The sequence below is a fragment of the Phyllobates terribilis genome, unplaced genomic scaffold, assembly GCF_046119375.1.
Source record: "Phyllobates terribilis strain yellow unplaced genomic scaffold, ASM4611937v1 Scaffold_2__4_contigs__length_985480577, whole genome shotgun sequence".
NCBI lineage: Eukaryota > Metazoa > Chordata > Amphibia > Anura > Dendrobatidae > Phyllobates > Phyllobates terribilis.
In genome coordinates, this window is record NW_027362762.1 from 976,003,750 (window position 1) to 976,031,658 (window position 27,909).

Here is a 27,909-nt window from a genome sequence, read left to right on the forward strand (position 1 = left end):
ATCACTCGCAGCCCCGTGACATCACTTGCTATCCCTTGTGACATCACTTGCTGCTCCCTCTGACATCACTCGCTATCCCCTGTGACATCACTCGCTGCCCCCTGTGACATCACTCGCTATCCCGTGTGACATCACTCGCTGCCCTGTGACATCACTCGCTGCCCTGTGACATCACTCGCTATCCCCTGTGACATCACTCGCTGCTCCCTGTGACATCACTCGCTGCCCCCTGTGACATCACTCGCTGCCCCCTGTGACATCACTCGCTGCCCGCTGTGACATCACTCGCTGCTCCCTGTGACATCACTCGCTGCTCCCTGTGACATCACTCGCTATCCCCTGTGACATCACTCGCTGCCCCCTGTGACATCACTCGCTGCTCCCTGTGACATCACTCGCTGCTCCCTCTGACATCACTCGCTATCCCCTGTGACATCACTCGCTGCCCCCTGTGACATCACTCGCTATGCCCCTGTGACATCACTCGCTGCCCTGTGACATCACTCGCTGCCCTGTGACATCACTCGCTATCCCCTGTGACATCACTCGCTGCCCCCTGTGACATCACTGGCTGCCCCGTGACATCACTCGCTGCTCCCTGTGACATCACTCGCTGCCCCCTGTGACATCACTCGCTGCCCCCTGTGACATCACTCGCTGCTCCCTGTGACATCACTCACTATCCCCGGTGACATTACTCGCTGCCCCCTGTGACATTACTCGCTGCCCCCTGTGACATTACTCGCTGCCCTGTGACATCACTCGCTGCCCCCTGTGACATCACTTGCTGCTCCCTGTGACATCACTCGCTGCCCTGTGACATCACTCGCTGCCCTGTGACATCACTTGCTATCCCCTGTGACATCACTCGCTGCCCTGTGAAATCACTCGCTGCCCTGTGACATCACTCGCTATCCCCTGTGACATCACTTGCTGCTCCCTGTGACATCACTCACTATCCCCTGTGACATCACTCGCTATCCCCTGTGACATCACTCGCTGCTCCCTGTGACATCACTCGCTGCCCCCTGTGACATCACTCACTATCCCCTGTGACATCACTCGCTGCACCCTGTGACATCACTCGCTGCTCCCTGTGACATCACTCGCTGCCCCCTGTGACATCACTCGCTGCCCCCTGTGACATCACTCGCTGCTCCCTGTGACATCACTCGCTGCCCCCTGTGACATCACTCGCTGCCCCCTGTGACATCACTCGCTGCCCGCTGTGACATCACTCGCTGCTCCCTGTGACATCACTCGCTGCTCCCTGTGACATCACTCGCTGCTCCCTGTGACATCACTCGCTATCCCCTGTGACATCACTCGCTGCCCCCTGTGACATCACTCGCTGCTCCCTGTGACATCACTCGCTGCTCCCTGTGACATCACTCGCTGCTCCCTGTGACATCACTCGCTATCCCCTGTGACATCACTCGCTGCCCCCTGTGACATCACTCGCTATCCCCTGTGACATCACTCGCTGCCCTGTGACATCACTCGCTATCCCCTGTGACATCACTCGCTGCCCCCTGTGACATCACTCGCTGCCCCCTGTGACATCACTCGCTGCTCCCTGTGACATCACTCGCTGCCCCCTGTGACATCACTCGCTGCCCCCTGTGACATCACTCGCTGCTCCCTGTGACATCACTCACTATCCCCGGTGACATTACTCGCTGCCCCCTGTGACATTACTCGCTGCCCCCTGTGACATTACTCGCTGCCCTGTGACATCACTCGCTGACCCCTGTGACATCACTTGCTGCTCCCTGTGACATCACTCGCTGCCCTGTGACATCACTCGCTATCCCCTGTGACATCACTCGCTGCCCTGTGACATCACTCGCTGCCCTGTGACATCACTCGCTATCCCCTGTGACATCACTTGCTGCTCCCTGTGACATCACTCACTATCCCCTGTGACATCACTCGCTATCCCCTGTGACATCACTCGCTGCTCCCTGTGACATCACTCGCTGCCCCGTGTGACATCACTCACTATCCCCTGTGACATCACTCGCTGCTCCCTGTGACATCACTCGCTGCCCCCTGTGACATCACTCGCTGCCCCCTGTGACATCACTCGCTGCCCCCTGTGACATCACTCGCTGCCCCCTGTGACATCACTCGCTGCTCCCTGTGACATCACTCGCTGCTCCCTGTGACATCACTCGCTGCCCCCTGTGACATCACTCGCTGCCCCCTGTGACATCACTCGCTGCCCCCTGTGACATCACTCGCTGCTCCCTGTGACATCACTCGCTGCCCCCTGTGACATTACTCGCTGCCCCCTGTGACATTACTCGCTGCCCCCTGTGACATTACTCGCTGCCCCCTGTGACATCACTCACTATCCCCTGTGACATTACTCGCTGCCCCCTGTGACATCACTCGCTGCCCCCTGTGACATCACTCGCTGCCCACTGTGACATCACTCGCTGCCCCCTGTGACATCACTCGCTGCTCCCTATGACATCACTCACTATCCCCTGTGACATTACTCGCTGCCCCCTGTGACATCACTCGCTGCTCCCTGTGACATCACTCGCTGCCCTGTGACATCACTCGCTGCCCTGTGACATCACTCGCTGCCCCCTGTGACATCACTTGCTGCTCCCTGTGACATCACTCCCTGCTCCCTGTGACATCACTCGCTGCTCCCTGTGACATCACTCGGTGCCCCCGGTGACATCACTCGGTGCCCCCGGTGACATCACTTGCTGCTCCCTGTGACATCACTCGCTGCCCTGTGACATCACTCGTTATCCCCTGTGACATCACTCGCTGTTCCCTGTGACATCACTCGCTGCTCCCTGTGACATCACTCGCTGCCCCCTGTGACATCACTCGCTGCCCCCTGTGACATCACTCGCTGCTCCCTGTGACATCACTCGCTGCCCTGTGACATCACTCGGTGCCCCCTGTGACATCACTCGCTGCTCCCTGTGACATCACTCGCTGCCCCCTGTGACATCACTCGCTGCCCTGTGACATCACTTGCTGCCCCCTGTGACATCACTCGCTGCTCCCTGTGACATCACTCGCTGCCCTGTGACATCACTCGCTGCCCCCTGTGACATCACTCGCTATCCCCTGTGACATCACTTGCTGCTCCCTGTGACATCACTCACTATCCCCTGTGACATCACTCGCTATCCCCTGTGACATCACTCGCTGCCCCCTGTGACATCACTCGCTATCCCGTGTGACATCACTCGCTGCCCTGTGACATCACTCGCTGACCCATGACTTCACTCGCTGCCCCCTGTGACATCACTCGCTGCCCTGTGACATCACTCGCTGACCCGTGACATCACTCGCTGCCCCCTGTGACATCACTCGCTGCTCCCTGTGACATCACTCGCTGCCCCCTGTGACATCACTCACTATCCCCTGTGACATCACTCGCTGCTCCCTGTGACATCACTCGCTGCTCTCTGTGACATCACTCGCTGCCCCCTGTGACATCACTCACTATCCCCTGTGACATCACTCGCTGCTCCCTGTGACATCACTCGCTGTCCCCTGTGACATCACTCGCTGCTCCCTGTGACATCACTCGCTGCCCCCTGTGACATCACTTTCTGCTCCCTGTGACATCACTCGCTTCCCCCTGTGACATCACTCGCTGCCCCCTGTGACATCACTCGCTGCTCCCTGTGACATCACTCGCTGCTCCCTGTGACATCACTCGCTGCCCCCTGTGACATCACTAGCTGCTCCCTGTGACATCACTCACTATCCCCTGTGACATTACTCGCTGCCCCCTGTGACATCACTCGCTGCTCCCTGTGACATCACTCGCTGCCCCCTGTGACATCACTTGCTGCTCCCTGCGACATCACTCGCTGCTCCCTGTGACATCACTCGCTGCTCCCTGTGACATCACTCGCTATCCCCTGTGACATCACTCGCTGCCCCCTGTGACATCACTCGCTGCTCCCTGTGACATCACTCGCTGCTCCCTGTGACATCACTCGCTGCTCCCTGTGACATCACTCGCTATCCCCTGTGACATCACTCGCTGCCCCCTGTGACATCACTCGCTATCCCCTGTGACATCACTCGCTGCCCTGTGACATCACTCGCTATCCCCTGTGACATCACTCGCTGCCCCCTGTGACATCACTCGCTGCCCCCTGTGACATCACTCGCTGCTCCCTGTGACATCACTCGCTGCCCCCTGTGACATCACTCGCTGCCCCCTGTGACATCACTCGCTGCTCCCTGTGACATCACTCACTATCCCCGGTGACATTACTCGCTGCCCCCTGTGACATTACTCGCTGCCCCCTGTGACATTACTCGCTGCCCTGTGACATCACTCGCTGACCCCTGTGACATCACTTGCTGCTCCCTGTGACATCACTCGCTGCCCTGTGACATCACTCGCTATCCCCTGTGACATCACTCGCTGCCCTGTGACATCACTCGCTGCCCTGTGACATCACTCGCTATCCCCTGTGACATCACTTGCTGCTCCCTGTGACATCACTCACTATCCCCTGTGACATCACTCGCTATCCCCTGTGACATCACTCGCTGCTCCCTGTGACATCACTCGCTGCCCCGTGTGACATCACTCACTATCCCCTGTGACATCACTCGCTGCTCCCTGTGACATCACTCGCTGCCCCCTGTGACATCACTCGCTGCCCCCTGTGACATCACTCGCTGCCCCCTGTGACATCACTCGCTGCCCCCTGTGACATCACTCGCTGCTCCCTGTGACATCACTCGCTGCTCCCTGTGACATCACTCGCTGCCCCCTGTGACATCACTCGCTGCCCCCTGTGACATCACTCGCTGCCCCCTGTGACATCACTCGCTGCTCCCTGTGACATCACTCGCTGCCCCCTGTGACATTACTCGCTGCCCCCTGTGACATTACTCGCTGCCCCCTGTGACATTACTCGCTGCCCCCTGTGACATCACTCACTATCCCCTGTGACATTACTCGCTGCCCCCTGTGACATCACTCGCTGCCCCCTGTGACATCACTCGCTGCCCACTGTGACATCACTCGCTGCCCCCTGTGACATCACTCGCTGCTCCCTATGACATCACTCACTATCCCCTGTGACATTACTCGCTGCCCCCTGTGACATCACTCGCTGCTCCCTGTGACATCACTCGCTGCCCTGTGACATCACTCGCTGCCCTGTGACATCACTCGCTTCCCCCTGTGACATCACTTGCTGCTCCCTGTGACATCACTCCCTGCTCCCTGTGACATCACTCGCTGCTCCCTGTGACATCACTCGGTGCCCCCGGTGACATCACTCGGTGCCCCCGGTGACATCACTTGCTGCTCCCTGTGACATCACTCGCTGCCCTGTGACATCACTCGTTATCCCCTGTGACATCACTCGCTGTTCCCTGTGACATCACTCGCTGCTCCCTGTGACATCACTCGCTGCCCCCTGTGACATCACTCGCTGCCCCCTGTGACATCACTCGCTGCTCCCTGTGACATCACTCGCTGCCCTGTGACATCACTCGGTGCCCCCTGTGACATCACTCGCTGCTCCCTGTGACATCACTCGCTGCCCCCTGTGACATCACTCGCTGCCCTGTGACATCACTTGCTGCCCCCTGTGACATCACTCGCTGCTCCCTGTGACATCACTCGCTGCCCTGTGACATCACTCGCTGCCCCCTGTGACATCACTCGCTATCCCCTGTGACATCACTTGCTGCTCCCTGTGACATCACTCACTATCCCCTGTGACATCACTCGCTATCCCCTGTGACATCACTCGCTGCCCCCTGTGACATCACTCGCTATCCCGTGTGACATCACTCGCTGCCCTGTGACATCACTCGCTGACCCATGACTTCACTCGCTGCCCCCTGTGACATCACTCGCTGCCCTGTGACATCACTCGCTGACCCGTGACATCACTCGCTGCCCCCTGTGACATCACTCGCTGCTCCCTGTGACATCACTCGCTGCCCCCTGTGACATCACTCACTATCCACTGTGACATCACTCGCTGCTCCCTGTGACATCACTCGCTGCTCTCTGTGACATCACTCGCTGCCCCCTGTGACATCACTCACTATCCCCTGTGACATCACTCGCTGCTCCCTGTGACATCACTCGCTGTCCCCTGTGACATCACTCGCTGCTCCCTGTGACATCACTCGCTGCCCCCTGTGACATCACTTTCTGCTCCCTGTGACATCACTCGCTTCCCCCTGTGACATCACTCGCTGCCCCCTGTGACATCACTCGCTGCTCCCTGTGACATCACTCGCTGCTCCCTGTGACATCACTCGCTGCCCCCTGTGACATCACTAGCTGCTCCCTGTGACATCACTCACTATCCCCTGTGACATTACTCGCTGCCCCCTGTGACATCACTCGCTGCTCCCTGTGACATCACTCGCTGCCCCCTGTGACATCACTTGCTGCTCCCTGCGACATCACTCGCTGCTCCCTGTGACATCACTCGCTGCTCCCTGTGACATCACTCGGTGCCCCCGGTGACATCACTCGGTGCCCCCGGTGACATCACTTGCTGCTCCCTGTGACATCACTCGTTATCCCCTGTGACATCACTCGCTGCTCCCTGTGACATCACTCGCTGCTCCCTGTGACATCACTCGCTGCCCCCTGTGACATAACTCGCTGCTCCCTGTGACATCACTCGCTGCCCTGTGACATCACTCGGTGCCCTGTGACATCACTCGGTGCCCCCTGTGACATCACTCGCTGCTCACTGTGACATCACTCGCTGCCCCCTGTGACATCACTCGCTGCCCTGTGACATCACTTGCTGCCCCCTGTGACATCACTCGCTGCTCCCTGTGACATCACTTGCTGCCCTGTGACATCACTCGCTATCCCCTGTGACATCACTTGCTGCTCCCTGTGACATCACTCACTATCCCCTGAGACATCACTCGCTATCCCCTGTGACATCACTCGCTGCCCCCTGTGACATCACTCGCTATCCCCTGTGACATCACTCGCTGCCCTGTGACATCACTCGCTGACCCATGACATCACTCGCTGCCCCCTGTGACATCACTCGCTGCCCTGTGACATCACTCGCTGACCCGTGACATCACTCGCTGCCCCCTGTGACATCACTCGCTGCTCCCTGTGACATCACTCGCTGCTTCCTGTGACATCACTCGCTGCCCCCTGTGACATCACTCACTATCCCCTGTGACATCACTCGCTGCTCCCTGTGACATCACTCGCTGCTCTCTGTGACATCACTTGCTGCCCTGTGACATCACTCGCTGCCCCCTGTGACATCACTCGCTGCCCCCTGTGACATCACTCGCTGCCCCCTGTGACATAACTCGCTGCCCCCTGTGACATCACTTGCTGCCCCCTGTGACATCACTCGCTGCCCCCTGTGACATCACTCGCTGCCCCCTGTGACATCACTTGCTGCTCCCTGTGACATCACTCGCTGCCCCCTGTGACATTACTCGCTGCCCCCTGTGACATTACTCGCTGCCCCCTGTGACATTACTCGCTGCCCCCTGTGACATTACTCGCTGCCCCCTGTGACATCACTCACTATCCCCTGTGACATTACTCGCTGCCCCCTGTGACATCACTCGCTGCTCCCTGTGACATCACTCGCTGGCCCCTGTGACATCACTTGCTGCTCCCTGTGATATCACTCCCTGCTCCCTGTGACATCACTCCCTGCTCCCTGTGACATCACTCGCTGCTCCCTGTGACATCACTCGGTGCCCCCGGTGACATCACTCAGTGCCCCCGGGTGACATCACTTGCTGCTCCCTGTGACATCACTCGCTGCCCTGTGACATCACTCGTTATCCCCTGTGATATCACTCGCTGTTCCCTGACATCACTCGCTGCTCCCTGTGACATCACTCGCTGCCCTGTGACATCACTCGCTGCCCCCTGTGACATCACTCGCTATCCCCTGTGACATCACTTGCTGCTCCCTGTGACATCACTCACTATCCACTGTGACATCACTCGCTATCCCCTGTGACATCACTCGCTGCCCCCTGTGACATCACTCGCTATCCCCTGTGACATCACTCGCTGCCCTGTGACATCACTCGCTGACCCATGACATCACTCGCTGCCCCCTGTGACATCACTCCCTGCCCTGTGACATCACTCGCTGACCCGTGACATCACTCGCTGCTCCCTGTGACATCACTCGCTGCTCCCTGTGACATCACTCGCTGCCCCCTGTGACATCACTCGCTGCTCCCTGTGACATCACTCGCTGCCCCCTGTGACATCACTCACTATCCCCTGTGACATCACTCGCTGCTCCCTGTGACATCACTCGCTGCTCTCTGTGACATCACTCGCTGCCCCCTGTGACATCACTTGCTGCCCTGCGACATCACTCGCTGCCCCCTGTGACATCACTCGCTGCTCCCTGTGACATCACTCGCTGCCCCCTGTGACATCACTTTCTGCTCCCTGTGACATCACTCGCTTCCCCCTGTGACATCACTCGCTGCCCCCTGTGACATCACTCGCTGCTCCCTGTGACATCACTCGCTGCTCCCTGTGACATCACTCGCTGCCCCCTGTGACATCACTAGCTGCTCCCTGTGACATCACTCACTATCCCCTGTGACATTACTCGCTGCCCCCTGTGACATCACTCGCTGCTCCCTGTGACATCACTCGCTGCCCTGTGACATCACTCGCTGCCCCCTGTGACATCACTTGCTGCTCCCTGTGACATCACTCGCTGCTCCCTGTGACATCACTCGCTGCTCCCTGTGACATCACTCGGTGCCCCCGGTGACATCACTCGGTGCCCCCGGTGACATCACTTGCTGCTCCCTGTGACATCACTCGTTATCCCCTGTGACATCACTCGCTGCTCCCTGTGACATCACTCGCTGCTCCCTGTGACATCACTCGCTGCCCCCTGTGACATAACTCGCTGCTCCCTGTGACATCACTCGCTGCCCTGTGACATCACTCGCTGCCCCCTGTGACATCACTCACTATCCCCTGTGACATTACTCGCTGCCCCCTGTGACATCACTCGCTGCTCCCTGTGACATCACTCGCTGGCCCCTGTGACATCACTTGCTGCTCCCTGTGACATCACTCCCTGCTCCCTGTGACATCACTCCCTGCTCCCTGTGACATCACTCGCTGCTCCCTGTGACATCACTCGGTGCCCCCGGTGACATCACTCGGTGCCCCCGGGTGACATCACTCGCTGCCCTGTGACATCACTCGGTGCCCTGTGACATCACTCGGTGCCCCCTGTGACATCACTCGCTGCTCACTGAGACATCACTCGCTGCCCCGTGTGACATCACTCGCTGCCATGTGACATCACTCGCTGCCCCCTGTGACATCACTCGCTGCTCCCTGTGACATCACTTGCTGCCCTGTGACATCACTCGCTATCCCCTGTGACATCACTTGCTGCTCCCTGTGACATCACTCACTATCCCCTGTGACATCACTCGCTATCCCCTGTGACATCACTCGCTGCCCCCTGTGACATCACTCGCTATCCCCTGTGACATCACTCGCTGCCCTGTGACATCACTCGCTGATCCATGACATCACTCGCTGCCCCCTGTGACATCACTCGCTGCCCTGTGACATCACTCGCTGACCCGTGACATCACTCGCTGCCCCCTGTGACATCACTCGCTGCTCCCTGTGACATCACTCGCTGCTCCCTGTGACATCACTCGCTACCCCCTGTGACATCACTCACTATCCCCTGTGACATCACTCGCTGCTCCCTGTGACATCACTCGCTGCTCCCTGTGACATCACTCGCTGCCCCCTGTGACATCACTCACTATCCCCTGTGACATCACTCGCTGCTCCCTGTGACATCACTCGCTGCTCTCTGTGACATCACTTGCTGCCCTGTGACATCACTCGCTGCCCCCTGTGACATTACTCGCTGCCCTGTGACATCACTCGCTGACCCCTGTGACATCACTTGCTGCTCCCTGTGACATCACTCGCTGCCCTGTGACATCACTCGCTATCCCCTGTGACATCACTCGCTGCCCTGTGACATCACTCGCTGCCCTGTGACATCACTCGCTATCCCCTGTGACATCACTTGCTGCTCCCTGTGACATCACTCACTATCCCCTGTGACATCACTCGCTATCCCCTGTGACATCACTCGCTGCTCCCTGTGACATCACTCGCTGCCCCCTGTGACATCACTCACTATCCCCTGTGACATCACTCGCTGCCCCCTGTGACATCACTCGCTGCCCCCTGTGACATCACTCGCTGCTCCCTGTGACATCACTCGCTGCTCCCTGTGACATCACTCGCTGCCCCCTGTGACATCACTCGCTGCCCCCTGTGACATCACTCGCTGCCCCCTGTGACATCACTCGCTGCTCCCTGTGACATCACTCGCTGCCCCCTGTGACATTACTCGCTGCCCCCTGTGACATTACACGCTGCCCCCTGTGACATCACTCACTATCCCCTGTGACATTACTCGCTGCCCCCTGTGACATCACTCGCTGCCCCCTGTGACATCACTCGCTGCCCACTGTGACATCACTCGCTGCCCCCTGTGACATCACTCGCTGCTCCCTATGACATCACTCACTATCCCCTGTGACATTACTCGCTGCCCCCTGTGACATCACTCGCTGCTCCCTGTGACATCACTCGCTGCCCTGTGACATCACTCGCTGCCCTGTGACATCACTCGCTGCCCCCTGTGACATCACTTCCTGCTCCCTGTGACATCACTCCCTGCTCCCTGTGACATCACTCGCTGCTCCCTGTGACATCACTCGGTGCCCCCGGTGACATCACTCGGTGCCCCCGGTGACATCACTTGCTGCTCCCTGTGACATCACTCGCTGCCCTGTGACATCACTCGTTATCCCCTGTGACATCACTCGCTGTTCCCTGTGACATCACTCGCTGCTCCCTGTGACATCACTCGCTGCCCCCTGTGACATCACTCGCTGCTCCCTGTGACATCACTCGCTGCCCTGTGACATCACTCGGTGCCCCCTGTGACATCACTCGCTGCTCCCTGTGACATCACTCGCTGCCCCCTGTGACATCACTCGCTGCCCTGTGACATCACTTGCTGCCCCCTGTGACATCACTCGCTGCTCCCTGTGACATCACTCGCTGCCCTGTGACATCACTCGCTGCCCCCTGTGACATCACTCGCTATCCCCTGTGACATCACTTGCTGCTCCCTGTGACATCACTCACTATCCCCTGTGACATCACTCGCTATCCCCTGTGACATCACTCGCTGCCCCCTGTGACATCACTCGCTATCCCGTGTGACATCACTCGCTGCCCTGTGACATCACTCGCTGACCCATGACTTCACTCGCTGCCCCCTGTGACATCACTCGCTGCCCTGTGACATCACTCGCTGACCCGTGACATCACTCGCTGCCCCCTGTGACATCACTCGCTGCTCCCTGTGACATCACTCGCTGCCCCCTGTGACATCACTCACTATCCCCTGTGACATCACTCGCTGCTCCCTGTGACATCACTCGCTGCTCTCTGTGACATCACTCGCTGCCCCCTGTGACATCACTCACTATCCCCTGTGACATCACTCGCTGCTCCCTGTGACATCACTCGCTGCCCCCTGTGACATCACTCGCTGCCCCCTGTGACATCACTCGCTGCTCCCTGTGACATCACTCGCTGCCCCCTGTGACATCACTTTCTGCTCCCTGTGACATCACTCGCTTCCCCCTGTGACATCACTCGCTGCCCCCTGTGACATCACTCGCTGCTCCCTGTGACATCACTCGCTGCTCCCTGTGACATCACTCGCTGCCCCCTGTGACATCACTAGCTGCTCCCTGTGACATCACTCACTATCCCCTGTGACATTACTCGCTGCCCCCTGTGACATCACTCGCTGCTCCCTGTGACATCACTCGCTGCCCCCTGTGATATCACTTGCTGCTCCCTGCGACATCACTCGCTGCTCCCTGTGACATCACTCGCTGCTCCCTGTGACATCACTCGGTGCCCCCGGTGACATCACTCGGTGCCCCCGGTGACATCACTTGCTGCTCCCTGTGACATCACTCGTTATCCCCTGTGACATCACTCGCTGCTCCCTGTGACATCACTCGCTGCTCCCTGTGACATCACTCGCTGCCCCCTGTGACATAACTCGCTGCTCCCTGTGACATCACTCGCTGCCCTGTGACATCACTCGGTGCCCTGTGACATCACTCGGTGCCCCCTGTGACATCACTCGCTGCTCACTGTGACATCACTCGCTGCCCCCTGTGACATCACTCGCTGCCCTGTGACATCACTTGCTGCCCCCTGTGACATCACTCGCTGCTCCCTGTGACATCACTTGCTGCCCTGTGACATCACTCGCTATCCCCTGTGACATCACTTGCTGCTCCCTGTGACATCACTCACTATCCCCTGTGACATCACTCGCTATCCCCTGTGACATCACTCGCTGCCCCCTGTGACATCACTCGCTATCCCCTGTGACATCACTCGCTGCCCTGTGACATCACTCGCTGACCCATGACATCACTCGCTGCCCCCTGTGACATCACTCGCTGCCCTGTGACATCACTCGCTGACCCGTGACATCACTCGCTGCCCCCTGTGACATCACTCGCTGCTCCCTGTGACATCACTCGCTGCTTCCTGTGACATCACTCGCTGCCCCCTGTGACATCACTCACTATCCCCTGTGACATCACTCGCTGCTCCCTGTGACATCACTCGCTGCTCTCTGTGACATCACTTGCTGCCCTGTGACATCACTCGCTGCCCCCTGTGACATCACTCGCTGCCCCCTGTGACATCACTCGCTGCCCCCTGTGACATAACTCGCTGCCCCCTGTGACATCACTCGCTGCCCCCTGTGACATCACTCGCTGCCCCCTGTGACATCACTCGCTGCCCCCTGTGACATCACTTGCTGCTCCCTGTGACATCACTCGCTGCCCCCTGTGACATTACTCGCTGCCCCCTGTGACATTACTCGCTGCCCCCTGTGACATTACTCGCTGCCCCCTGTGACATCACTCACTATCCCCTGTGACATTACTCGCTGCCCCCTGTGACATCACTCGCTGCTCCCTGTGACATCACTCGCTGGCCCCTGTGACATCACTTGCTGCTCCCTGTGACATCACTCCCTGCTCCCTGTGACATCACTCCCTGCTCCCTGTGACATCACTCGCTGCTCCCTGTGACATCACTCGGTGCCCCCGGTGACATCACTCGGTGCCCCCGGGTGACATCACTTGCTGCTCCCTGTGACATCACTCGCTGCCCTGTGACATCACTCGTTATCCCCTGTGATATCACTCGCTGTTCCCTGTGACATCACTCGCTGCTCCCTGTGACATCACTCGCTGCCCTGTGACATCACTCGCTGCCCCCTGTGACATCACTCGCTATCCCCTGTGACATCACTTGCTGCTCCCTGTGACATCACTCACTATCCACTGTGACATCACTCGCTATCCCCTGTGACATCACTCGCTGCCCCCTGTGACATCACTCGCTATCCCCTGTGACATCACTCGCTGCCCTGTGACATCACTCGCTGACCCATGACATCACTCGCTGCCCCCTGTGACATCACTCCCTGCCCTGTGACATCACTCGCTGACCCGTGACATCACTCGCTGCTCCCTGTGACATCACTCGCTGCTCCCTGTGACATCACTCGCTGCCCCCTGTGACATCACTCGCTGCTCCCTGTGACATCACTCGCTGCCCCCTGTGACATCACTCACTATCCCCTGTGACATCACTCGCTGCTCCCTGTGACATCACTCGCTGCTCTCTGTGACATCACTCGCTGCCCCCTGTGACATCACTTGCTGCCCTGCGACATCACTCGCTGCCCCCTGTGACATCACTCGCTGCTCCCTGTGACATCACTCGCTGCCCCCTGTGACATCACTTTCTGCTCCCTGTGACATCACTCGCTTCCCCCTGTGACATCACTCGCTGCCCCCTGTGACATCACTCGCTGCTCCCTGTGACATCACTCGCTGCTCCCTGTGACATCACTCGCTGCCCCCTGTGACATCACTAGCTGCTCCCTGTGACATCACTCACTATCCCCTGTGACATTACTCGCTGCCCCCTGTGACATCACTCGCTGCTCCCTGTGACATCACTCGCTGCCCTGTGACATCACTCGCTGCCCCCTGTGACATCACTCGCTGCCCCCTGTGACATCACTTGCTGCTCCCTGTGACATCACTCGCTACTCCCTGTGACATCACTCGCTGCTCCCTGTGACATCACTCGGTGCCCCCGGTGACATCACTCGGTGCCCCCGGTGACATCACTTGCTGCTCCCTGTGACATCACTCGTTATCCCCTGTGACATCACTCGCTGCTCCCTGTGACATCACTCGCTGCTCCCTGTGACATCACTCGCTGCCCCCTGTGACATAACTCGCTGCTCCCTGTGACATCACTCGCTGCCCTGTGACATCACTCGGTGCCCTGTGACATCACTCGGTGCCCCCTGTGACATCACTCGCTGCTCACTGAGACATCACTCGCTGCCCCGTGTGACATCACTCGCTGCCCTGTGACATCACTTGCTGCCCCCTGTGACATCACTCGCTGCTCCCTGTGACATCACTTGCTGCCCTGTGACATCACTCGCTATCCCCTGTGACATCACTTGCTGCTCCCTGTGACATCACTCACTATCCCCTGTGACATCACTCGCTATCCCCTGTGACATCACTCGCTGCCCCCTGTGACATCACTCGCTATCCCCTGTGACATCACTCGCTGCCCTGTGACATCACTCGCTGATCCATGACATCACTCGCTGCCCCCTGTGACATCACTCGCTGCCCTGTGACATCACTCGCTGACCCGTGACATCACTCGCTGCCCCCTGTGACATCACTCGCTGCTCCGTGTGACATCACTCGCTGCTCCCTGTGACATCACTCGCTGCCCCCTGTGACATCACTCACTATCCCCTGTGACATCACTCGCTGCTCCCTGTGACATCACTCGCTGCTCTCTGTGACATCACTTGCTGCCCTGTGACATCACTCGCTGCCCCCTGTGACATCACTCGCTGCCCCCTGTGACATCACTCGCTGCCCCCTGTGACATCACTCGCTGCTCCCTGTGACATCACTCGCTGCCCCCTGTGACATCACTCGCTGCCCCCTGTGACATCACTCGCTGCCCTGCGACATCACTCGCTGCCCCCTGTGACATCACTCGCTGCTCCCTGTGACATCACTCGCTGCCCCCTGTGACATCACTTTCTGCTCCCTGTGACATCACTCGCTGCCCCCTGTGACATCACTCACTATCCCCTGTGACATCACTCGCTGCTCCCTGTGACATCACTCGCTGCTCTCTGTGACATCACTTGCTGCCCTGTGACATCACTCGCTGCCCCCTGTGACATCACTCGCTGCCCCCTGTGACATCACTCGCTGCCCCCTGTGACATCACTCGCTGCTCCCTGTGACATCACTCGCTGCCCCCTGTGACATCACTCGCTGCCCCCTGTGACATCACTCGGTGCCCCCTGTGACATCACTCGCTGCCCCCTGTGACATCACTCGCTGCCCCCTGTGACATCACTTGCTGCCCTGTGACATCACTCGCTGCCCCCTGTGACATCACTCGCTGCCCCCTGTGCCATCACTCGCTGCTCCCTGTGACATCACTCGCGCCCCCTGTGACATCATTCGCTGCCCCCTGTGACATCACTCGCTGCCCCCTGTGACATCACTCGCTATCCCCTGTGACATCACTCGCTGCCTCCTGTGACATCACTCGCTGCTCCCTGTGACATCACTTGCTGCTCCCTGTGACATCACTCGCTATCCCCTGTTACATCACTCGCTGCCCCCTGTGACATCACTCACTATCCCCTGTGACATCACTCGTTATCCCCTGTGACATCACTCGCTGCTCCCTGTGACATCACTCGCTGCCCCCTGTGACATCACTCGCTGCCCCCTGTGACATCACTCGGTGCCCCCTGTGACATCACTCGGTGCCCCCTGTGACATCACTCGCTGCCCCCTGTGACATCACTCGCTGCCCCCTGTGACATCACTTGCTGCCCCCTGTGACATCACTCGGTGTCCCCTGTGACATCACTCGCTGCCTCCTGTGACATCACTCGCTGCCTCCTGTGACATCACTCGCTGCCCCCTGTGACATCACTCGCTGCCCCCTGTTACATCACTCGCTGCCCCCTGTGACATCACTCACTATCCCCTGTGACATCACTCGTTATCCCCTGTGACATCACTCGCTGCTCCCTGTGACATCACTCGCTGCCCCCTGTGACATCACTCGCTGCCCCCTGTGACATCACTCGGTGCCCCCTGTGACATCACTCGGTGCCCCCTGTGACATCACTCGCTGCCCCCTATGACATCACTCGCTGCCCCCTGTGACATCACTTGCTGCTCCCTGTGACATCACTCGCTGCCCCCTGTGACATCACTCGGTGCCCCCTGTGACATCACTCGCTGCTCCCTGTGACATCACTCGCGCCCCCTGTGACATCACTCGCTGCTCCCTGTGACATCACTCGCTGCCCTGTGACATCACTCGTTATCCCCTGTGACATCACTCGCTGCTCCCTGTGACATCACTCGCTGCTCCCTGTGACATCACTCTCTGCTCCCTGTGACATCACTCGCTATCCACTGTGACATCACTCGCTGCTCCCTGTGATATCACTCGGTGCCCCCTGTGACATCATTTGCTGCCCCCTGTGACATCACTTGCTGCCCTGTGACATCACTCGCTGCCCCCTGTGACATCACTCGGTGCCCCCTGTGACATCACTCGTTATCCCCTGTGACATCACTCACTATCCCCTGTGACATCACTTGCTGGTCCTGTGACATCACTCGGTGCCCCCTGTGACATCACTCGCTGCCCTGTGACATCACTTGCTGCCCCCTGTGACATCACTCGCTGCCCCGGTAGATCTTTCTAGCTCTCAGTAGCTCCTCCCTGTGGATGCGCTCGGTGACGCTCTGGCGGTGGCACGTGGATCATACACTGTATAAATGGTGAAGGTGGATGATATCATAGTGGGGGATTCGCTGAGTGTCAGACCCCGCGTCCATCAGCCGCTAACACCTATATCCTCCTCCTCCTCAGTCAGCAGATCTTGGCTGGTGTGACCCCCTGCCTTCACATCCTCCACCCCCCCGCCCGGTGCTTCCCCACCACTTGGCTGCCGGCTCTTCCTGCAGTTACTATTGATATTCATTGTGACCTTCCTACATCCCCGGATACATTGTCCGGCTCCAGGAGGATTCAGAAAGGCGTCAATGGGGTTCACTTACTTATTAGCTATGTCTGAGGCTGAAGATCTGTTCTCTTTACTCCTGGACAGTCAGAGATTGTCTACAGAGACCGAGTGGATCCCATCTAGAAAAAGAAAAAGCGTCACAAACTAGGAATCCCGAACTAACCCCCAATCTCCACTCTGGAGTCTCTACTGTAAGAGCGGTCACACTGTGGATTCTCTACTGTAAGAGCGATCACACTGTGGATTCTCTACTGTAAGAGCGGTACCACTGTGGATTCTCTACTGTAAGAGCGGTACCACTGTGGATTCTCTACTGTAAGAGCGGTCACACTGTGGATTCTCTACTGTAAGAGTGGACACACTGTGGATTCTCTACTGTAAGAGCGGTCACACTGTGGATTCTCTACTGGTAGAGCGGTCACACTGTGGATTCTCTACTGTAAGAGCGGTCACAATGTGGATTCTCTACTGTAAGAGCGATCACACTGTGGATTCTCTACTGTAAGAGCGGTACCACTGTGGATTCTCTACTGTAAGAGCGGTCACACTGTGGATTCTCTACTGTAAGAGCGATCACACTGTGGATTCTCTACTGTAAGAGCGGTCACAATGTGGATTCTCTACTGGTAGAGCGGTCACACTGTGGATTCTCTACTGTAAGAGCGGTCACAATGTGGATTCTCTACTGTAAGAGCGGTCACACTGTGGATTCTCTACTGTAAGAGCGGTACCACTGTGGATTCTCTACTGTAAGAGCGGTCACACTGTGGATTCTCTACTGTAAGAGCGATCACACTGTGGATTCTCTACTGTAAGAGCGGTCACACTGTGGATTCTCTACTGTAAGAGCGATCACACTGTGGATTCTCTACTGTAAGAGCGATCACACTGTGGATTCTCTACTGTAAGAGCGGTCACACTGTGGATTCTCTACTGGTAGAGCGGTCACACTGTGGATTCTCTACTGTAAGAGCGGTCACAATGTGGATTCTCTACTGTAAGAGCGGTCACACTGTGGATTCTCTACTGTAAGAGTGGACACACTGTGGATTCTCTACTGTAAGAGCGGTCACACTGTGGATTCTCTACTGTAAGAGTGGACACACTGTGGATTCTCTACTGTAAGAGCGGTCACACTGTGGATTCTCTACTGTAAGAGCGGTCACACTGTGGATTCTCTACTGTAAGAGCGGTCACACTGTGGATTCTCTACTGTAAGAGCCGTCACACTGTGGATTCTCTACTGTAAGAGCCGTCATACTGTGGATTCTCTACTGTAAGAGCCGTCACACTGTGGATTCTCTACTGAAAGAGCCGTCACACTGTGGATTCTCTACTGTAAGAGCCGTCACACTGTGGATTCTCTACTGTAAGAGCGGTCACACTGTGGATTCTCAACTGTAAGAGCGGTCACACTGTGGATTCTCTACTGTAAGAGCGGTCATACTGTGGATTCTCTACTGTAAGAGCGGTCACACTGTGGATTCTCTACTGTAAGAGCAATCACACTGTGGATTCTCTACTGTAGGAGCGGTCACAGTGTGGATTCTCAACTGTAAGAGCCGTCACACTGTGGATTCTCAACTGTAAGAGCCGTCACACTGTGGACTCTCTACTGTAAGAGCAGACACACTGTGGATTCTCTACTGTAAGAGCGGTCATACTGTGGATTCTCTACTGTAAGAGCGGTCACACTGTGGATTCTCTACTGTAAGAGCGGTCACACTGTGGATTCTCTACTGTAAGAGCAATCACACTGTGGATTCTCTACTGTAAGAGCGGTCACACTGTGTATTCTCTACTGTAGGAGCGGTCACACTGTGGATTCTCTACTGTAAGAGCGGTCACACTGTGGATTCTCTACTGTAAGAGCGGACACACTGTGGATTCTCTACTGTAAGAGCGGTCATACTGTGGATTCTCTACTGTAAGAGCGGTACCACTGTGGATTCTCTACTGTAAGAGCGGTACCACTGTGGATTCTCTACTGTAAGAGCGGTCACACTGTGGATTCTCTACTGTAAGAGCGATCACACTGTGGATTCTCTACTGTAAGAGCGGTCACACTGTGGATTCTCTACTGTAAGAGCGATCACACTGTGGATTCTCTACTGTAAGAGCGGTCACACTGTGGATTCTCTACTGTAAGAGCGATCACACTGTGGATTCTCTACTGTAAGAGCGGTCACACTGTGGATTCTCTACTGGTAGAGCGGTCACACTGTGGATTCTCTACTGTAAGAGCGGTCACAATGTGGATTCTCTACTGTAAGAGCGGTCACACTGTGGATTCTCTACTGTAAGAGTGGACACACTGTGGATTCTCTACTGTAAGAGCGGTCACACTGTGGATTCTCTACTGTAAGAGTGGACACACTGTGGATTCTCTACTGTAAGAGCGGTCACACTGTGGATTCTCTACTGTAAGAGCGGTCACACTGTGGATTCTCTACTGTAAGAGCGGTCACACTGTGGATTCTCTACTGTAAGAGCCGTCACACTGTGGATTCTCTACTGTAAGAGCCGTCATACTGTGGATTCTCTACTGTAAGAGCCGTCACACTGTGGATTCTCTACTGAAAGAGCCGTCACACTGTGGATTCTCTACTGTAAGAGCCGTCACACTGTGGATTCTCTACTGTAAGAGCGGTCACACTGTGGATTCTCAACTGTAAGAGCGGTCACACTGTGGATTCTCTACTGTAAGAGCGGTCATACTGTGGATTCTCTACTGTAAGAGCGGTCACACTGTGGATTCTCTACTGTAAGAGCAATCACACTGTGGATTCTCTACTGTAAGAGCGGTCACACTGTGGATTCTCTACTGTAAGAGCAATCACACTGTGGATTCTCTACTGTAAGAGCGGTCATACTGTGGATTCTCTACTGTAAGAGCGGTCACACTGTGGATTCTCTACTGTAAGAGCAATCACACTGTGGATTCTCTACTGTAGGAGCGGTCACACTGTGGATTCTCTACTGTAAGAGCTGTCACACTGTGGATTCTCTACTGTAGGAGCGGTCACAGTGTGGATTCTCAACTGTAAGAGCCGTCACACTGTGGATTCTCAACTGTAAGAGCCGTCACACTGTGGACTCTCTACTGTAAGAGCAGACACACTGTGGATTCTCTACTGTAAGAGCGGTCATACTGTGGATTCTCTACTGTAAGAGCGGTCACACTGTGGATTCTCTACTGTAAGAGCGGTCACACTGTGGATTCTCTACTGTAAGAGCCGTCACACTGTGGATTCTCTACTGTAAGAGCGGTCACACTGTGGATTCTCTACTGTAAGAGCGGTCACACTGTGGATTCTCTACTGTAAGAGCGGTCACACTGTGGATTCTATACTGTAAGAGCCGTCACACTGTGGATTCTATACTGTAAGAGCGGTCACACTGTGGATTCTCTACTGTAAGAGCGGTCACACTGTGGATTCTCTACTGTAAGAGCAGACACACTGTGGATTCTCTACTGTAAGAGCGGTCACACTGTGGATTCTATACTGTAAGAGCCGTCACACTGTGGATTCTCTACTGTAAGAGCGGTCACACTGTGGATTCTCTACTGTAAGAGCGGTCACACTGTGGATTCTCTACTGTAAGAGCGGTCACACTGTGGATTCTCTACTGTAAGAGCGGTCACACTGTGGATTCTGTACTGTAAGAGCGATCACACTGTGGATTCTCTACTGTAAGAGCGGTCACACTGTGGATTCTCTACTGTAAGAGCGGTCATACTGTGGATTCTCTCTTGTAAGAGCGGTCACACTGTGGATTCTCTACTGTAAGAGCGGTCACACTGTGGATTCTCTACTGTAAGAGCGGTCACACTGTGGATTCTCTACTGTAAGAGCGGTCACACTGTGGATTCTCTACTGTAAGAGCGGACACACTGTGGATTCTCTACTGTAAGAGCAGACACACTGTGGATTCTCTACTGTAAGAGCGGTCACACTGTGGATTCTCTACTGTAAGAGCGGTCACACTGTGGATTCTCTACTGTAAGAGCGGTCACACTGTGGATTCTCTACTGTAAGAGCGGACACACTGTGGATTCTCTACTGTAAGAGCGGACACACTGTGGATTCTCTACTGTAAGAGCGGACACACTGTGGATTCTCTACTGTAAGAGCGGACACACTGTGGATTCTCTACTGTAAGAGCGGTCACACTGTGGATTCTCTACTGTAAGAGCAGTCACACTGTGGATTCTCTACTGTAAGAGCAGTCACACTGTGGATTCTCTACTGTAAGAGCGGTCACACTGTGGATTCTCTACTGTAAGAGCAGTCACACTGTGGATTCTCTACTGTAAGAGCAGACACACTGTGGATTCTTTACTGTAAGAGCGGTCACACTGTGGATTCTCTACTGTAAGAGCGGTTACACTGTGGATTCTCTACTGTAAGAGCGGTCACACTGTGGATTCTCTACTGCAAGAGCGGTCACACTGTGGATTCTCTACTGCAAGAGCAGACACACTGTGGATTCTCTACTGTAAGAGCGGTACCACTGTGGATTCTCTACTGTAAGAGCGGTACCACTGTGGATTCTCTACTGTAAGAGCGGACACACTGTGGATTCTCTACTGTAAGAGCGGACACACTGTGGATTCTCTACTGTAAGAGCGGACACACTGTGGATTCTCTACTGTAAGAGCATTCACACTGTGGATTCTATACTGTAAGAGCATTCACACTGTGGATTCTATACTGTAGAGCGGTCACACTGTGGATTCTCTACTGTAAGAGCGGTCACACTGTGGATTCTCTACTGTAAGAGCGGTCACACTGTGCATTCTCTACTGTAAGAGCCGTCACACTGTGGATTCTCTACTGTAAGAGCCGTCATACTGTGGATTCTCTACTGTAAGAGCCGTCACACTGTGGATTCTCTACTGAAAGAGCCGTCACACTGTGGATTCTCTACTGTAAGAGCCGTCACACTGTGGATTCTCTACTGTAAGAGCGGTCACACTGTGGATTCTCAACTGTAAGAGCGGTCACACTGTGGATTCTCTACTGTAAGAGCGGTCATACTGTGGATTCTCTACTGTAAGAGCGGTCACACTGTGGATTCTCTACTGTAAGAGCGATCACACTGTGGATTCTCTACTGTAGGAGCGGTCACACTGTGGATTCTCTACTGTAAGAGCTGTCACACTGTGGATTCTCTACTGTAGGAGCGGTCACAGTGTGGATTCTCAACTGTAAGAGCCGTCACACTGTGGATTCTCAACTGTAAGAGCCGTCACACTGTGGACTCTCTACTGTAAGAGCAGACACACTGTGGATTCTCTACTGTAAGAGCGGTCATACTGTGGATTCTCTACTGTAAGAGCGGTCACACTGTGGATTCTCTACTGTAAGAGCGGTCACACTGTGGATTCTCTACTGTAAGAGCCGTCACACTGTGGATTCTCTACTGTAAGAGCGGTCACACTGTGGATTCTCTACTGTAAGAGCGGTCACACTGTGGATTCTCTACTGTAAGAGCGGTCACACTGTGGATTTTATACTGTAAGAGCCGTCACACTGTGGATTCTCTACTGTAAGAGCGGTCACACTGTGGATTCTCTACTGTAAGAGCGGTCACACTGTGGATTCTCTACTGTAAGAGCAGACACACTGTGGATTCTCTACTGTAAGAGCGGTCACACTGTGGATTCTATACTGTAAGAGCCGTCACACTGTGGATTCTCTACTGTAAGAGCGGTCACACTGTGGATTCTCTACTGTAAGAGCGGTCACACTGTGGATTCTCTACTGTAAGAGCGGTCACACTGTGGATTCTCTACTGTAAGAGCGGTCACACTGTGGATTCTCTACTGTAAGAGCGATCACACTGTGGATTCTCTACTGTAAGAGCGGTCACACTGTGGATTCTCTACTGTAAGAGCGGTCATACTGTGGATTCTCTCTTGTAAGAGCGGTCACACTGTGGATTCTCTACTGTAAGAGCGGTCACACTGTGGATTCTCTACTGTAAGAGCGGTGACACTGTGGATTCTCTACTGTAAGAGCGGTCACACTGTGGATTCTCTACTGTAAGAGCGGACACACTGTGGATTCTCTACTGTAAGAGCGGACACACTGTGGATTCTCTACTGTAAGAGCGGACACACTGTGGATTCTCTACTGTAAGAGCGGACACACTGTGGATTCTCTACTGTAAGAGCGGTCACACTGTGGATTCTCTACTGTAAGAGCAGTCACACTGTGGATTCTCTACTGTAAGAGCGGTCACACTGTGGATTCTCTACTGTAAGAGCGGTCACACTGTGGATTCTCTACTGTAAGAGCAGTCACACTGTGGATTCTCTACTGTAAGAGCAGACACACTGTGGATTCTTTACTGTAAGAGCGGTCACACTGTGGATTCTCTACTGTAAGAGCGGTTACACTGTGGATTCTCTACTGTAAGAGCGGTCACACTGTGGATTCTCTACTGCAAGAGCGGTCACACTGTGGATTCTCTACTGCAAGAGCAGACACACTGTGGATTCTCTACTGTAAGAGCGGTACCACTGTGGATTCTCTACTGTAAGAGCGGTACCACTGTGGATTCTCTACTGTAAGAGCGGACACACTGTGGATTCTCTACTGGAAGAGCAGACACACTGTGGATTCTCTACTGTAAGAGCGGACACACTGTGGATTCTCTACTGTAAGAGCATTCACACTGTGGATTCTATACTGTAAGAGCATTCACACTGTGGATTCTATACTGTAGAGCGGTCACACTGTGGATTCTCTACTGTAAGAGCGGTCACACTGTGGATTCTCTACTGTAAGAGCGGTCACACTGTGGATTCTCTACTGTAAGAGCGGTCACACTGGATTCTCTACTGTAAGAGCGGTCACACTGTGGATTCTCTACTGTAAGAGCGGTCACACTGTGGATTCTCTACTGTAAGAGCGGTCACACTGTGGATTCTCTACTGTAAGAGCAGACACACTGTGGATTCTCTACTGTAAGAGCGGTCACACTGTGGATTCTCTACTGTAAGAGCGGTCACACTGTGGATTCTCTACTGTAAGAGCGGACACACTGTGGATTCTCTACTTTAAGAGCGGTCACACTGTGGATTCTCTACTGTAAGAGCGATCACACTGTGGATTCTCTACTGTAGGAGCGGTCACACTGTGGATTCTCTACTGTAAGTAGCGGTCACACTGTGGATTCTCTATTGTACGAGCTGTCAAACTGTGGATTCTCAACTGTAAGAGCCGTCACACTGTGGATTCTCAACTGTAAGAGCGGTCACACTGTGGATTCTCTACTGTAAGAGCGGTCACACTGTGGATTCTCTACTGTAAGAGCGGTCACACTGTGGATTCTCTACTGTAGGAGCGGTCACACTGTGGATTCTCTATTGTAAGTAGCGGTCACACTGTGGATTCTCTATTGTATGAGCTGTCAAACTGTGGATTCTCAACTGTAAGAGCCGTCACACTGTGGATTCTCAACTGTAAGAGCGGTCACACTGTGGACTCTCTACTGTAAGAGCGGACACACTGTGGATTCTATACTGTAAGAGTGGTCACACTGTGGATTCTCTACTGTAAGAGCAGACACACTGTGGATTCTCTACTGTAAGAGCCGTCACACTGTGGATTCTCTACTGTAAGAGCGGTCACACTGTGGATTCTCTACTGTAAGAGCGGTCACACTGTGGATTCTCTACTGTAAGAGCGGTCACACTGTGGATTCTCTACTGTAAGAGCAGACACACTGGATTCTCTACTGTAAGAGCGGTCACACTGTGGATTCTCTACTGTAAGAGCAGACACACTGTGGATTCTATACTGTAAGAGCATTCACACTGTGGATTCTATACTGTAGAGCGGTCACACTGTGGATTCTCTACTGTAAGAGCGGTCACACTGTGGATTCTCTACTGTAAGAGCGGTCACACTGTGGATTCTCTACTGTAAGAGCGGTCACACTGGATTCTCTACTGTAAGAGCGGTCACACTGTGGATTCTCTACTGTAAGAGCGGTCACACTGTGGATTCTCTACTGTAAGAGCGGTCACACTGTGGATTCTCTACTGTAAGAGCAGACACACTGTGGATTCTCTACTGTAAGAGCGGTCACACTGTGGATTCTCTACTGTAAGAGCGGTCACACTGTGGATTCTCTACTGTAAGAGCGGACACACTGTGGATTCTCTACTGTAAGAGCGGTCACACTGTGGATTCTCTACTGTAAGAGCGATCACACTGTGGATTCTCTACTGTAGGAGCGGTCACACTGTGGATTCTCTACTGTAAGTAGCGGTCACACTGTGGATTCTCTATTGTACGAGCGGTCAAACTGTGGATTCTCTACTGTAAGAGCGGTCACACTGTGGATTCTCTACTGTAAGAGCAGACACACTGTGGATTCTCTACTGTAAGAGCGGTCACACTGTGGATTCTCTACTGTAAGATCGGTCACACTGTGGATTCTCTACTGTAAGAGCGGTCACACTGTGGATTCTCTACTGTAAGAGCCGTCACACTGTGGATTCTCTACTGTAAGAGCGGTCACACTGTGGACTCTCTACTGTAAGAGCGGTCACACTGTGGATTCTCTACTGTAAGAGCGATCACACTGTGGATTCTCTACTGTAAGAGCGGTCACACTGTGGATTCTCTACTGAAAGAGCGGTCACACTGTGGATTCTCTACTGTAAGAGCGGTCACACTGTGGATTCTCTACTGTAAGAGCAGTCACACTGTGGATTCTCTACTGTAAGAGCCGTCACACTGTGGATTCTCTACTGTAAGAGCGGTCACACTGTGGACTCTCTACTGTAAGAGCGGTCACACTGTGGATTCTCTACTGTAAGAGCAGACACACTGTGGATTCTCTACTGTAAGAGCGGTCACACTGTGGATTCTCTACTGTAAGAGCGGTCACACTGTGGATTCTCTACTGTAAGAGCGGTCACACTGTGGATTCTCTACTGTAAGAGCAGACACACTGTGGATTCTCTACTGTAAGAGCGGTCACACTGTGGATTCTCTACTGTAAGAGCGGTCACACTGTGGATTCTCTACTGTAAGAGCGGACACACTGTGGATTCTCTACTGTAAGAGCGGTCACACTGTGGATTCTCTACTGTAAGAGCGATCACACTGTGGATTCTCTACTGTAGGAGCGGTCACACTGTGGATTCTCTACTGTAAGTAGCGGTCACACTGTGGATTCTCTATTGTACGAGCGGTCAAACTGTGGATTCTCAACTGTAAGAGCCGTCACACTGTGGATTCTCAACTGTAAGAGCGGTCACACTGTGTATTCTCTACTGTAAGAGCGGTCACACTGTGGATTCTCTACTGTAAGAGCGGACACACTGTGGATTCTCTACTGTAAGAGCGGTCACACTGTGGATTCTCTACTGTAAGAGCGATCACACTGTGGATTCTCTACTGTAGGAGCGGTCACACTGTGGATTCTCTACTGTAAGTAGCGGTCACACTGTGGATTCTCTATTGTACGAGCTGTCAAACTGTGGATTCTCAACTGTAAGAGCCGTCACACTGTGGATTCTCAACTGTAAGAGCGGTTACACTGTGGACTCTCTACTGTAAGAGCGGACACACTGTGGATTCTATACTGTAAGAGCGGTCACACTGTGGATTCTCTACTGTAAGAGCAGACACACTGTGGATTCTCTACTGTAAGAGCGGTCACACTGTGGATTCTCTACTGTAAGAGCCGCCACACTGTGGATTCTCTACTGTAAGAGCGGTCACACTGTGGATTCTCTACTGTAAGAGCCGTCACACTGTGGATTCTCTACTGTAAGAGCGGTCACACTGTGGATTCTCTACTGTAAGAGCGGTCACACTGTGGATTCTCTACTGTAAGAGCAGACACACTGTGGATTCTCTACTGTAAGAGCGGTCACACTGTGGATTCTCTACTGTAAGAGCGGTCACACTGTGGATTCTCTACTGTAAGAGCCGTCACACTGTGGATTCTCTACTGTAAGAGCCGTCACACTGTGGATTCTCTACTGTAAGAGCGGTCACACTGTGGACTCTCTACTGTAAGAGCGGTCACACTGTGGATTCTCTACTGTAAGAGCGGTCACACTGTGGATTCTCTACTGTAAGAGCGGTCACACTGTGGATTCTCTACTGTAAGAGCGGTCACACTGTGGATTCTCTACTGTAAGAGCCGTCACACTGTGGATTCTCTACTGTAAGAGCGGTCACACTGTGGACTCTCTACTGTAAGAGCAGACACACTGTGGATTCTCTACTGTAAGAGCGGTCACACTGTGGATTCTCTACTGTAAGAGCGGTCACACTGTGGATTCTCTACTGTAAGAGCGGTCACACTGTGGATTCTCTACTGTAAGAGCGGTCACACTGTGGATTCTCTACTGTAAGAGCGGTCACACTGTGGATTCTCTACTGTAAGAGCAGACACACTGTGGATTCTCTACTGTAAGAGCGGTCACACTGTGGATTCTCTACTGTAAGAGCGGTCACACTGTGGATTCTCTACTGTAAGAGCGGTCACACTGTGGATTCTCTACTGTAAGAGCAGACACACTGTGGATTCTCTACTGTAAGAGCGGTCACACTGTGGATTCTCTACTGTAAGAGCGGTCACACTGTGGATT

The 27,909-nt window shown here is 54.5% G+C and overlaps 1 protein-coding gene across 2 annotated transcripts in view; it reads right to left on the reverse strand.

The window, feature by feature from the left end:
* Window positions 1–27,909, reverse strand: part of LOC141241240 (butyrophilin subfamily 2 member A2-like) — a 72,601-nt gene that overhangs the window by 5,118 nt on the left and 39,574 nt on the right. For both annotated transcript variants that reach the window (XM_073668739.1, XM_073668741.1), the window contains one exon: window positions 17,317–17,401. In XM_073668739.1, coding sequence (XP_073524840.1) covers window positions 17,367–17,401 — 35 coding nt within the window. In that variant the 3' untranslated portion in view covers window positions 17,317–17,366. The remainder of the gene's footprint in view (window positions 1–17,316; window positions 17,402–27,909) is intronic.